Source organism: Spea bombifrons, chromosome 13 (genome assembly GCF_027358695.1).
Source record: "Spea bombifrons isolate aSpeBom1 chromosome 13, aSpeBom1.2.pri, whole genome shotgun sequence".
Lineage (NCBI taxonomy): Eukaryota > Metazoa > Chordata > Amphibia > Anura > Pelobatidae > Spea > Spea bombifrons.
The window spans coordinates 22622770-22636614 of record NC_071099.1 but is presented as its reverse complement, the minus strand read 5'-3'; the positions used below and the strand labels follow the sequence as shown (position 1 = coordinate 22636614).

The 13845-nt window shown below is 44.9% G+C and overlaps 1 protein-coding gene across 1 annotated transcript in view; it reads left to right on the top strand.

Annotated features, from left to right (window-relative positions):
* The first annotated feature begins 229 nt into the window (after positions 1-229).
* Positions 230-13845, top strand: part of NTN1 (netrin 1) — a 29518-nt gene continuing 15902 nt past the window's right edge. The window contains exon 1 of the mRNA XM_053454142.1: positions 230-1284. Coding sequence (XP_053310117.1) covers positions 273-1284 — 1012 coding nt within the window. The 5' untranslated portion in view covers positions 230-272. The remainder of the gene's footprint in view (positions 1285-13845) is intronic.

The following is a 13845-nucleotide window of genomic DNA, read 5'->3' as shown; positions in this document are numbered from 1 at the left end:
CATTTTTGAACGTTGCCCTTGAATGTGTACCTTTTTTTTTTTAACGTTTTTCGAAATCTTTTTTGGAACATTTTCTCCTGAACTGATGATGTCATGTTTATTTAATTCTGGTTGCTAGTCTATTTTCTTTTCTGCTATTTTACCATCTGTTTCAGTAACTCCTAGGTAACTAAAGCCTATTTTTTTTCTTCTTCTTCTTCTTCTTCAATTTGTCTGCCAGGAGCAACCATCAGAGGGATCTCTGGTCAAGGCACGGTTAAGCTGGATCCGGGATGATGCTAACAGAGCAGCTTCTCTTGTTGGTTTTGGTGTCGCTGTCCTGCACTGCCCAAGAAGGAAGAGGAGGATATGGGATGTTTTCTATCCAAACCTCTCAGCCCGATCCCTGCTACGATGAGAACGGAAACCCAAGGAGGTGTATCCCTGACTTTGTCAATTCTGCTTTCGGCAAGGAGGTGAAGGTGTCCAGCACGTGTGGAAAGAGTTCGTCGAGATACTGCGTGGTGACAGAAAAAGGAGAAGATAGATTCCGCAACTGTCACATCTGCAATATGTCCGACCCCAAGAAAGCTCACCCGCCGTCCTTTTTAACTGACCTCAACAACCCTCACAACTTGACCTGCTGGCAGTCCGAGAACTACATCCAGTATCCCCTGAACGTCACCCTTACTTTGTCCCTTGGTAAGAAATTTGAGGTGACCTACGTGAGTCTGCAGTTCTGCTCTCCAAGACCAGAGTCCATGGCCATCTTCAAGTCAATGGACTATGGCAAGTCCTGGGTACCTTTCCAGTTCTACTCAACCCAGTGCAGAAAGATGTACAACAAGCCCAACAAGGCAGTGATCACTAAGCAAAACGAGCAGGAGGCTATCTGCACCGACTCTCACACGGACATGCACCCTCTCTCTGGTGGTTTGATAGCCTTCAGTACCTTGGATGGTCGCCCATCCGCTCATGACTTTGATAATTCCCCAGTGCTGCAAGACTGGGTGACGGCCACCGACATCAAAGTGGTCTTCAGCCGCCTTCATACGTTCGGGGATGAAAACGAAGATGACTCCGAGCTTGCCAGGGACTCGTACTTTTACGCAGTGTCAGATCTGCAGGTAGGAGGTCGATGCAAGTGCAACGGCCACGCGTCTAGGTGTGTCAAGGACCGAGACGACAACTTGGTTTGCGAATGCAAGCACAATACCGCTGGCCCCGAGTGTGACCGATGCAAGCCCTTCCACTACGACAGACCTTGGCAGAGAGCTACGGCGAGAGAAGCCAATGAATGCGTGGGTGAGTAGGTGCGCTTGATCCTGCATAGATTTCCATATTTTGGGATTGTTTTCTTAAAGGGGAATCTAATGACGAGGTTATGCCTTGGTCTGTTTACGCTGTCAACGGGAACAACATAAAACTGTCCTTCTGTTAAAGAACTACCACTCCCAAGACTCCCCACTGGCCAGTTTGCTTGCAGAGAGTCTTGAGAGGAAAAGGTTAATATTGGATGTGACTTATATGTGAACCTTTAAGGAACGAGGGGTGACCGGCACATGGGGTGGGGGGGTATACGGAAACATTGATACTGTTTGCATGCGCGTTCCCGGGAGAATCTAAAATGACGTGGGGGGGTGCTAATGCTTCTTTCTGTTCTTCTTGGTTTGAGTGGATCTGAGGTTTAGGGTAACCTTTTAAACCGGGTCACGTTCCTCTCTGTCACACAACTGCTTCTTTAGGGCTCCTTCTCGTTAGACGCGTCATTTAGGGGGGTTATCGTTATATCGGGGGTATCGTGAAATCTGGTCTATTGCTTATTTTAGCAAAACCATCGTCATGGTTGACCGGGCGGCCACCACAGAGGGACTGGGTTATCGGTTAGACAGCTCAGTTATCCTCTGGAATACTTCGACACTTTTTGGTTAATAAGTCAACTTCCCCAATTAAAAGTCAATCGCTAAACAGTAAAACCTGTGTGTGGGATAATACCGTGTGTACACGCGTGTGCGTTATATATGTATATATATGTATATATATATGTATAGAGGGGTCTGACCATATTTTTTGTTTAGTGACCAGACTTCTATATTTTTGAAGCCAAGCAATAGGTTAAAAAAATTACATTTTATTCCAACCACACAAACGCCTATAAAATAAGACGAGTGAACGTCTCTATGGGTTGGATCCTATATGCGTCCGGCTGTCGCGTTAACTTTATTATTATTATTATTATTATTATTTTATAAAGTTTTAACCCTAAATATAGAAACAGACTCTACCCTCACCGTGATTTAGGCTGTCGCCGTCTAATGTAAATATTCTTGGTGTCGGATCCCCACAGAGGGTGAGTTTCCAGCACAAAGAATAAGACCAGAAAATAATAAAAAATAAATAAATACAGAATTTCATAGCTTTTTTTGGGGGGGCCATGAACCTGGAAATGGAATGGATTTTTAAGGAGGATTTGGGATAATTGGATTGGAGCCTCGCGCGTTATCGTTAATATATTCTGTTACGATGTATCCGTTATGGAGTTTATTCTATCCTCTGGATCTGTGCGGATTTCCGCGCGCCCGGTGTTCTCGATCCCGTTTGTTTTGTGATCGGTGCCTCGATTCCCGCGGCTCGATGTTATTATTGGATTCTTGTTGTAACTTTTGTATCGATTCTGTGTATTTGTTAGGTTATGATTTTTAGAATTCTTTTTTTTAACCCCCAAAAAGCTAATATACCCTAATAAGGAAACAGTTACTTTTTTTTAAGGCCTTTCTTCCCTTCTATAGAAAGGTTTTTATTTTTGTTTGTTTTTTTTTTTAAGCTATATAGCGTGATACGGGCGTAACTGCGTGTATTTAGCATTAGTTTTTAAGACTAAAAACAACATATTTTTTTAAAGAGTTGTAGAAGTAACGCCTATATTAGTAACCCCCCCCCCCAAAAAAAAATCTCAAACTAATTTATGGCTAGCGATATTTAATTTGGGGCAATGTTTTTCAGGAGAGAAAAATCCTAAGCAGAATTCTAAGTGAAATATTTTTGCCAAAACCGACCTTTTCTTTAAACGTTACCCCTGCATTTGCATTCTTATTGTCTTAACGACTCCCCCTCCCTCCTCATTCCGGATCCTTTGTTATCGTCGGCTACCAAGTTAATATATCCATTCCCAGTCCTTACCACGTCGTCCAGGAGGCCGTTCAGTGGATACACTACTCTTTCTGCAAAGTTATGTGTAACCACGTATTGTCCGAATCTTTCGGTAGAAGTACTTTTTGTGAAACGTGGTCACCCAGCTAGAAGCCGAGCCGTATCGCCCATAGAAACTTTATAGATTGGCGTTTTCTAGAACTGCGCCTAACATATACCATGGCGTCGCAGACTGTTGTATACTGATTGTTACATGAGCGTTACCGGTTTATGAAAATATATAGAAAAATTAATTACAAAAAGTAATGGATAATGTATTTCATTTTCTTTGAATTACACCAAAGTTCCTTTACTCTCCTGTAATGAGTATTAAGTCGTTTCGGAAATACTTCACTTGGCGCTAATTAAATCGGGGATTCAGGTCCCTGTGAGACCCTATATGACTTTGGTTTTGGATAGTTAGGGGTTAATTTATCCCCAATCCACCCCCCCTCCCCAGAAAGAGCTTGCTGATCGGTTCTAAACAGCTCAAGACTTTCTGGCACGGAGCCACCGAACTTGAGGAATTAGAGCCAAATATACCTCTGCCGAAATGAGTTCCAGGAACGGCCATCTCCCAAGTGTGATCCGCAGCAGACCCCGGAATACCTGCGAGCCGGTGACAAAGTGACGGCGGACGAGGCCATGGAGGATTTGGGCAAACAATCGGCGTTACTCCCTTTCCAAAGAACTTAATGTTTGATGGTCATCGAGGCCCCCAAACGTGACCGGTCCTCAAACAAAACTCTAGTAGCTTCCTGCATGTTATCGGGGATCAGATAATGAGGACGATGAATTATCAGGATACCCAGAATGAGAAGGATCGCCTTTAAATGAGTAGAGATCGCTTGAGGGTTGAGGAGGCTCATCTGCTGCGGATCGGGACCACATGGTGGGCTTCATGGGAATTCTTCATCCAGCGCAGATGAGGCTGCAGTTTAATGCTTAATGCGTCCTCTTTAACGGGAAGAGACACGATGGACTAAATCACGAGTCTGCGATAGAGAATCGCTAATTAGGTGGGATATGGGCGAGATAAGGGTTTCTTCAGGAGGAGCCTCCATGCTGGAAGCTGCCTCCGACCACAAGGGATAGAATGGACTCCAGACTAAAACAATCAGAAAAGTACACGTAAAAAGTGTTTTTTTTTCTTTTTTAATATCACGTGTGGCGCAGCGTTACATTGTTACAGATAAGGAGGTTGAATAAAGACAAAGTTCAACCTCAATTAAATTCAACCCCTCCGAGTACCCAAGTAGTGTTGCCAGATTGGAATCAGCGGCAGCTTATAACATAGCTCCTGTATCACTTCCCTCGTCCATTCCGTACTATATCTGCCCGTTAAGAAATGTTAGAAGCCGTGCATGCGCGGCCGGCATAACTATTGTTTGTATTCGGAAGGCGCCGGAACAATTCAGAAGTTTGAGATTTTGGTTGACGTTCAGCTCCCGCGGGATTCGGTGACTCGAGCGATTTTACAGTCGGTGGCCGTGAAATTGTAAGCGTTAGACGGGGCAGGTGAGCTGATGAACTGTAATGTAAGCAAAAGGTCCCCCCCCCCCGCGTCTCCTGCCATTTCACACGCTGGGCCCCGGGGACATTAGTCACCTCTCGCCCCCGCGCACGAGCCCTTCTCGGATAGGCACCGAGCTGTCACTTCATGGATTCAATGACACATGGGCCCTCTTAGTCAGCTGGATAGAGGCAGTCTGCCGTGAAGGCGTTTATCCCTCATCGCTGTACTTTTATATTATGTTACCGAGGGGGATTTCCACGGCCGTTCAAAAGTTTGGGGTCACTCAGCTGTTTCCATGGAAAACAAGGAAATTTGTAGCTGTAACGTAATCGCAAAAAGTGTTTTCTAACATCAACTAGCCTTTTCAGCGAACACAACGTGCCGTCGGAACACAGGAGTGATGGGAGTAATAGGAGTGATGGGAGGGATAAAGGGTTTCTGTACGCCTATGAAGATATTCAATTAAAAATCATCAGTTTTCAGCTGCAATAATAATTTACAACATTAACCCCGCCTGCGCTCGATTTCTGATCCATTTCATGTTATAGACAAAATCTGCTTTCAAAAACAAGTACGTTTTTAAATGGGCCCAAATTATAGCGTTTTTTATTGGTTATTTGCAACGTTCTCCAATATGAAACTTTAGCTTTTATCTTCGTTGGTCGTTTAGGCCTTTGAGACCCTGCAGGGTTCACCGACGTCCAAAGGTGGGCTCCATGGAGAAGAACCTGCAGCAAATGCACCTGCGGGGTCAAGCCCTCACTGAGATTAATGGAAAGTCCCCTTATCAGGGCTCCTGGCTGCTCATAGATGAGGGCATCTTATATTACATCCCCTACGCGACATCTCAGAAAATATTTTCTTTGTAAAGCCTCAGAGGGCGATGAGAATCTCACAAAACCATTCCTTCACATTCAAGCCATTTAGAGGTTCACGTGTGGCTTCGCCAATAACTTGGCCAGTTTGTGAGCTAAGAAGCCTGGGAGTTTTCGTAGACGAGGGCTGGGATGCTTGCTGATCCCTGCTGGAGACTCTCCGCTGGTTCCATGGCTGTTCAGCTGCACCTCTGTAGACAGACCTCTGCTTCTGCACAGGGACGATGGTTGGAGTTCCCTTCTCCGCGTCTCCATCAGCAGATGCTTTGCCTTTCTTTTTTCACCTTTCACCATCTGCGAACAAAGTGGATTGAAGGTCCGCCAGACGCACACCTGAACGAGGGCCGAGGTCTCGCTCATAGCTGCTCACAAAGACCCTTTATATCACCACGTGTCTCCTTGTCAAACAGCGAGTTCCAGAAAAATGGAAATATTCTGACTTCAATACCAAAGAGCGTATGAGTTTCATTCTCTTCTACTTCATTCCCTTTGCTTTTCTCTCCCCTTCTCACTTATCTCCTTTCATCTCTGTCACCCCCCAATGTATTCCCTCTCTCCCTCTGTTCTTCTCTCTTGTTCTCTCCCCCCTGCATCTTTCCCAGTACAATAATAGACCTAGGAGCCGGCTTTTGGTAAGTCCACTCAAAATAAGTGCATTTAGAGAAATATGTCAGTGGAATGCGGCTCATATCCCCAAACTAGCGACCCTCGCAGAGTGTTGGAGTCAGAAATGTGATTAAATGCACAGGAGAGAAGTGTGCCGCTTGGCTTTGGGGGGGAAACAAAATAATGAAATAAGTGAAACTTTTCAGAAGAGGCGGTGGGTTGAGGCTGCGGCCTCCCAGATGCCGTAAAATAGACTGTCGCAGCGGGACAGAAGTACTCGCCGTACAGCTGTTATTTACATCAAACAACCATTGTGTCCCAGTAGTCGATGGAGATTCAAAACCAAAGAATTTAGAAATGAGATGTAGAACGGGATGGGGCACTGTAGATTGTGGAGAACTTTGGGGTTGATTAACAGAAAGTCCGTCTTGTTACAATATTACAGTTGACCAACCTCACATTTACCGTGGTCCTTGGCCTCTTCTTCTCATTCTTCCTAACCGATCCATGTTTTCTTGTTGCTAATCTGATGATGGCCAACCATGGTGGTCCAAATGATATTAAGTTCTGGATCCTAAAGTATTTGCGGTATTTTCCCAGTAGCCTCTCGGTTGCTCCGGTGCACCTGTCCGTGTAGAAGTCAGAATGCAACTTTGTCCCGCATGCCATTGTGCAAAGACTGCTTAGCACATGAAAAGGACCCAAAAGAGAATTCTCTGCCGGCATGACAATGGGTGAGGCTGTGAATCCTGGATAAGGACGAGTTTTCGGAGAGGTTGCCCCCTTTTGTCTGTGTGTTTATGCGAGTCCCAGCTATGATACGTGTAGGGGGTGGGGAGGCAGCTGCCGACACATTGTTTTCCCTCTGTTTGTATCTTTTGTACTTTCGTAGTTTTAGATTATTTTTTTTTTTAAGCCAAATCTAGTTTTTTGTCTGTTTCTTTTTGCATTGTGAGATGTCAGAGAGAGAACTCTTTCCAAAATGGGCCGTTGCCTTGTGGCTCTTCTTGGACTACAAGGCCTACAATGCTACTGAAGCCCGGTTACAATGTCTCGCTTGTCTGCTGTTAAACAAAACTCCGTCCGCCACGGGATTAAGAGAATTGGGATTTGAGAACCCCCGTCCCGGGGACGGATTGAGGTCAGAAGGAAGAGATCATTTTATTAGGTACTTCCGAGCCACTCAAAAGTCAAGTGGTCGATATTCCGGATTTAGGCTCAGATATCCAGGATGAAAAGTTGTGTTGTTTTTTTTTTTTTTTTTGAATATTCTAATCTGAAAACAGACAAAGGAGCTGAAAACAAAAGACAAAAAAAGCTACAACAGAAATATGTTAAAAATGTCTTGCAGACCCGGTCCAAGGCAATTAGTTTCCCCCTCAAATCAGATTAACCTGTACAAGTCAGTCTGCGAGTCGTGCCAAACCCAGCTTCCTGCTTTCCCAAGAGTTTGGCAGAGTCGGAAGAGCTTGTGTTGTCAACAATTTTTAAGAAAACGGTCTGGGCCCTGAACTTGGGGAAGAAGGAGGGAGAGCAGAGGGACCGTGTTCTAAGGGGTTAACCATTTTAGTTTTGGTTTTAATTTCCGAACATTTAGAGAGATACCACCCGCTCCCTCTTCTCATTCTTGTTCTCAGTGTTCTGCTCTTTCTTCTCATCCTGTTATCGGTGCCCTGCTGTGTCATCTACTTGCTTCTGCTCTCCATGCCCCCTCCTTCTTTTTGCTCCTGCTCTCCATGTCTCGCTCCTTCTTTTTCGCTCTTGCTCTCCATGCCCGCTCCTTCTTTTCGCTCCTGCTCCTTACTTTCGTTCCTGCTCCCTCTCTTTGCTCCTGTCCTTTCCTCTTCCTAATCCAATCTCTTCCTAATCAGATCTCTTCCCTTCATCTCTGTCTTCTCTCTGTCGTTGATTCAGCTCTTGGCTATCACACCATTACTTTTCTATATTGTTTGTGTCCTTTTCCTGCCTTAACCTTAATTCTCTCTCTGTCTCCTCTCTCTTCATTCCCTTTCTCTCTCTTTATTCACTTTCTCTCTCTTCATTCACTTTCTCTCTCTCTCTTTCTCTGATCTCATATCAGTCTATTCCCACCTATCCCTATTCTGCATGATAATCATTGCTGCATTTACCAGGAATAAACCTTTATCCGAAAATCCCTAAATAAGAAACATCTGACTTATTTCCCATCTAGTGTTTGCAGAAATGGTTCATGTAAGTGGAGTCTCTCACCACTTGGGCTTGTTCGGTGGTTTAAACCAGGCTTAACCCAATTCTAGGGCCAACAGGGACTGATAAGACTCAGGAACCCCAACCCCGTCCCTACTACTGAAGGATTGACACACCAGGTAGACCTCCTGGAATCTTATTTTAGTGAGAAGGGTTTATATTTACGGGCCAGAAATCCAACGTTTGACAATCTGAGAATAAAAAACCCCAAAACCTTAGATTCTGTTTGTTTAGAAAATTCTGATTTTCTCTTTCGAATTTCCTTGAAAAAGAGCAAGAGAAAGAGATTTCTGCTTTAGTTGATGTCATCGTGATGATGCCGTAACCAGCAGAAATGACTCAATAACCTTTACAAAATGCGTGGCTTGTATGCAGTATTTGACTACAATTCCTATTATCCTGTCTCTAAGGGCATTGTGGCATTTCTAGTGAGTGTCTTTTAAAAGTTCTGAGGTTTTAACTTGATGACCTCATAGCTCAACATCTGAAGTCATGCAATCACTGGTGATGTGAGAATCGTGTTGAGGTATTATTCGCATTAGTAGGAGGTTTTATTGACAGAAACAAGACTAATTCCTGAGCTTTTCGGTACAAAAACCTTAACACACATGAAAAAAACATATCTTTTCCAGAGCCGTTCTGTGATATTTAAAACTCAATGGTTCGCTTTTTGACCCGGAATCCTCGCGTTCCAGGCTCTGCTGGTTTATTCAGACTCTTCGGGCCGCTTCATCAGCCTTACAGGGGTTAACCCCGCAGCTCCCAGCCTGTGGTTGTGCTAGCGGGGTGGAGGAGCGCCAGATTCTTCCCAAAGCGGTTTTTCTATGGGATTTAGTGGTTTACCTCATGTTTGTCTTACAAAGTCCCCGACATTAAGTGTGGGATAAAACTCTTACCGGACTTTCCAGGCTCTGTATGTCACGCCGGCGGCTGCACGGGGCCGTTTTCAGACCCCCCTCATCTAGAGAGCAGCAGGTCTGATGGCAGCGAGCGAGAGCGCCGGCACCTCCATGCAGCTAGAATTCATTTCAAGTAACTGCCATTCATACTATGGTTTCCATGGCGATTGCATCACCTTTTATCACTATGCACCTTTTATGCTTGCCCCCCCCCCAATATATCCATCCACGGAAATATGAAAGCTTATAAATAGTGGTGAATTTTAAAGCAAATCACGTCTTCTCTGCATGCGTCAGGTACAAAAAATACAAACTCTGACTCCGGTGCCCAGTTATCCCTCTGCCCCCCTTCAAGACTACAGCTCTCACAATCCACAGCCAGCCTTTTGGATAACTTTACGTTGACCCTAAAATTCGTTTTTTTTTTAATCAATATGACCCTTCTTCTGAAATCGACGTCGTTGTCAGATAGCCGACCCTTGGGGGCCACGGCTGGGTATCTTGAACTCAATTCTTGATACTTAAAAGGGTCCGGGCGATGTGAAAATGCCTCCGGCGCTGCGAGGGTTAACGCAAAGGGTAAGGGGTGGCCTTGGAGGGTCTCCAGAGATAGCTAGAGAGTTAATTAGCTGGAGCTGCAGGATGGGGTCTGGATCCTTAATGTTTTGCTAAGCAGTCAGGATATTCACACCTTCAGACCTCATATATTTGTTTAACCAGATTGACCTCTTTCCTCCTGAAATTGGTTAACGCCAGGTGTAAATAAAAAAAAAAGAAAGCAGGAGGGAGGTGGGCATTTCCTTACACCCCTTCTTGGAAATCCGAGACACGCTCAGGCCGTTCTCCTGGTGTGTGCATGCGTGTGTGTGTGTGTATGTGTGTGTATGTATGTGTGTGTGTGTGCGCGTGTGTGTATATGTGTGTGTGTGTGTGTGTGTGCGTGTATATGTGTGTGTGTGTGTATATGTGTGTGTGTGTGTATATGTGTGTGTGTGTGTGTGCGTGCGTGTGTGTGTGTGCGTGTGTGTATACGTGTGTGTGTGTGTGTATATGTGTGTGTGCGTGTGTGTATATGTGTGTATGTGTGTGTTTGTGTAAAAGGCGATTGAGCCAAAACAAGACCAAATAAAGCCTCAGCGTGGCAGGTATTTTACCAGGTGCTTTTAATTCGGGCTCCGTAGATTTAGGGGGGATTTTTATAAAAAATGTTAATATTTTTTAATTTTTTGGCAAGTAATTATGGTCTTGGAGCCGTCTAGCCTGTTCCTGCCACGATATCGCACTCTGACTCTGACTCTGACGCTGATACAAAGTTACTAATTACATGAATTTCGAAATCGCCAGCGCTTCATGTTCCGCAAAATCCGGAATACGGATCAAAAAAGAAGCTTTTATAACACTTTAGTTACTTTCGTGCCGGCATCCGTAACTTTTTAACCCTTTAGCTGGTATCAGACTGCGCAAACTGCGAGTTATGGCGGCGTTGAAAGCATCTGATATTTTAGACCGCGTGATTCCGTGACCAAAGGATACTTTCTAGGGTTCTCATTTCCGGATGTGAATTCATCCCCTGCTTTTTATTTTATCTTTTTTTTCTTCCCCACAAACATTCCTTAACTTCACGATAAATGGTGTAGCCGACCTTTCGGGGATGGTCTTCATGGAATATTGAATGAGGGTCTCGGACCCCGTCTGTCCGTACGAGTCCTCGGCGTATAGCCGTCTCAGTAATCTGAGCTGACAGAGGTGATACCTGTTAACCAGACGCAGATTACCGAACTCGCTGAGAGACAAAACAAGTTCTGGATGTCGAGAAAAGAGAAATGAGTTCCTCGTAGAGCCGGGTGCCTTCTCTAACCCTCCTGTACGTTAACCGAGAAAGACGTATCGTGACTCCCCCCGCCTTGGGACCACTCGAGCCCTGTCTACCGTGTCAATCAAACCCCCCAAAGTAGCTGTTTACAGAATCCTTCTCTCTGGAAATTATTTCCACGCACGCCTCTGGCGTTCCCTTTAGAAGAAATCATTTGTATCCGTAGATGTTAACAGGTTCCGCTTACCGAGGAGTACGGTGGGATCCCACTTATGGTTTATTTGAATCTGGTTTATCAGAAGGTGTCGTCTCGGTCGGATATTCAAATCCTTTCCAAAGTTATCTCTTGGCCAGAAAAAAAAAGATGGCAGTTATGCCGGATTAAAACCCCCCGTTATTATCCCATCCAGTAGTCAAACCGCACTGAGATATTCCTTTGTTAAATCTGCGTTTCCACCCAAGGCGATGAATGTTCTTTTCTGTACGCAGGGATTTTCCTAGTTTGAGCAAATTTGGTAATTAGCGGCGTTGGCACGAGACCTCCGAAGCGTGCGGTTGGGATGAGCGGTTACTTTTTAAACCCAGTAATCGTTTTGTGCAATTTTGTGTAACCGCCATCAGAAGTGATTCCTCTTAATACCATCCAACCCGACGCTGGGAGACGGGGGCCGGGCCGTTAAGGTGCGAGCGCGACTCAAATATCCGTCCTCTGTCATTTTGGCTTCGAAGGCCACCTTTAAGGCCGTTGGACACCTGGCCCAGGGCTCTGTGCTGTTTGTAATGCTTATTACAATACAAAGTACAATACAAAGCATAAAGGTCTCATTAAGAGTGCGGAGCGTGCCAAAGACGGGGCAGAGAGGCTGGCATCGGGATCCAGACTCCAGGTGCTCCAGATCTGTAGGTAGCAGCTGGGAAGAATCCAGCATGAAAATTCATAGAAAAAAAGAGACAAATTAGGAGTTGTGCCAACACCAGGGCCCCTGTTCTTGCAGTTCAGGTTAATTCACGGTATTTCGGTCTTTTTGGAAGCCATGACTTGCCAAGTGGTAAAGAGATTCTGAATGAAGTCACCTGTATTCAAGCAGAGGTTTCGGCTGTGATACAACAGTGAGAAAAGCACCAATTGGATAGTATATTCTAGGGGGATGGAGAAGCCATTTGTGTTTCTCCTTGATGAGGTTCACCAATAAATGAAGGGGTTAACTTGGGTTACAAAATACAGAAAAAAAATATATTTTCTGGGCGAGAAAAATAAAACAAAGGGGAATAAAGGTAAAGATAAAGCGTCGCAGGTCTGAAACCGAACCTTTAGATAAGTGGGATCTACGAGCCGGGGCCGTCCCGCCGGACCCTCCGCATTCCTGTCTAATTCTAAAAAGGTAACAAAGCAGATTTTGGGACGGCTGCAGCAAAACCGAATTCCCGCGGAGGGAATGGAAAAGTTTCCGTCTATCACAAAACCACTGGGGGACTCGGCTGCTTTCCCTGCTGCACGTCATACAAGATACCCCTTCTCTGTTACAAGCAATGATTCGGGGTATACCCAAGCTAGTTTTTATTTTCAAATAAATTCTGCTGATCTGTGGGTGAAATGGTAACCGAACTCTCGCAGATCTGCCAAATTTGTTGGTTTTATGAATAACAGATTTTACAATATCCTTTTTTTTTCTCTTCCCAAATGTGTGTCTTTTTCCTCCCCTGATGCCCCTCTTTTCTAGGAGGTCAGAATGTTTGCTGGGTATGAGGGTATCGCAGGGTTCTACAGCCCTAAAAGCCCTGATAATGTGTAAATAATAATAATGCTTCTCTCATTCCGTTACATTAGGTCCTCACGGTAGGTCATCACAGAAGTCGCACAAAGTGTGCCAGGGCCAGATAAGGGCCATACTTGCTTAATCCGTTTTAGTACCAGTAGAGATGGCACCCCCCCTTCCTTAACTTGTGTTAACCACGAGATAACAAGAGGTCCTGACCCTCTTAATGCATACGTATGTGTAAGCAACTTCTCTCGGGCACACGTGATCTCGAGGTGATGGAATGAATGATGCAGAATGGATGAGCGCTTCCAACTAGAATTTTTTTTCCCCCTTTAACATTCTTAGACAAGGCTGACAAATCTGAAACCGCTTCACAGGCTGGAGAATGAGCAACCGAAGACGTTAAACACTTCAGAGATGATTTATGGGGATGGCATCCCGCGGTATAAAACTCTTCTCTTTGGGGAAGTCCGCGCGGGTTCGTGTTACACATGAAGTCTGGAACTCGGCCATCGCAGGGGAGAGACAGCAATGGCCGAGGCTCCGAATGGAGATGATGATTCGGAAACCCAAGGAGGTAGACTTTTTCTCGTGGACTGTACCAGGCGTCGGTGTTTTCCAGCAGTGTTGGGTCAAAGTCATGGTTTAGAGAGAGCGGTTGAAGGCCCTCGTTGTCTTGACCTAGGATCTGTGTTTGATAGAAGACCTGCGCTCTCCCATAAGATAAGGATTTTTTTTGAGCTGCGAAGGATCTTCGCAGAGAGGATAGCTTAGGTTTTCACGCGTTTTGTTTCAAACACGGCCTTTCTCTAGAAGTCTACTTTGATGACTTTATTTCTTTCTTTGTAGAGATGGCTTCGTTGTAATGGTTCGTCCGCAGAATGTTTAGGAATCTTTGAGGAAACGTTATTTCTTGTGGAACGGAGCCAACAATAGTTGGTTTAGACAGACAAGGATTTTCAATTAAGTGAATCCAAGTCTA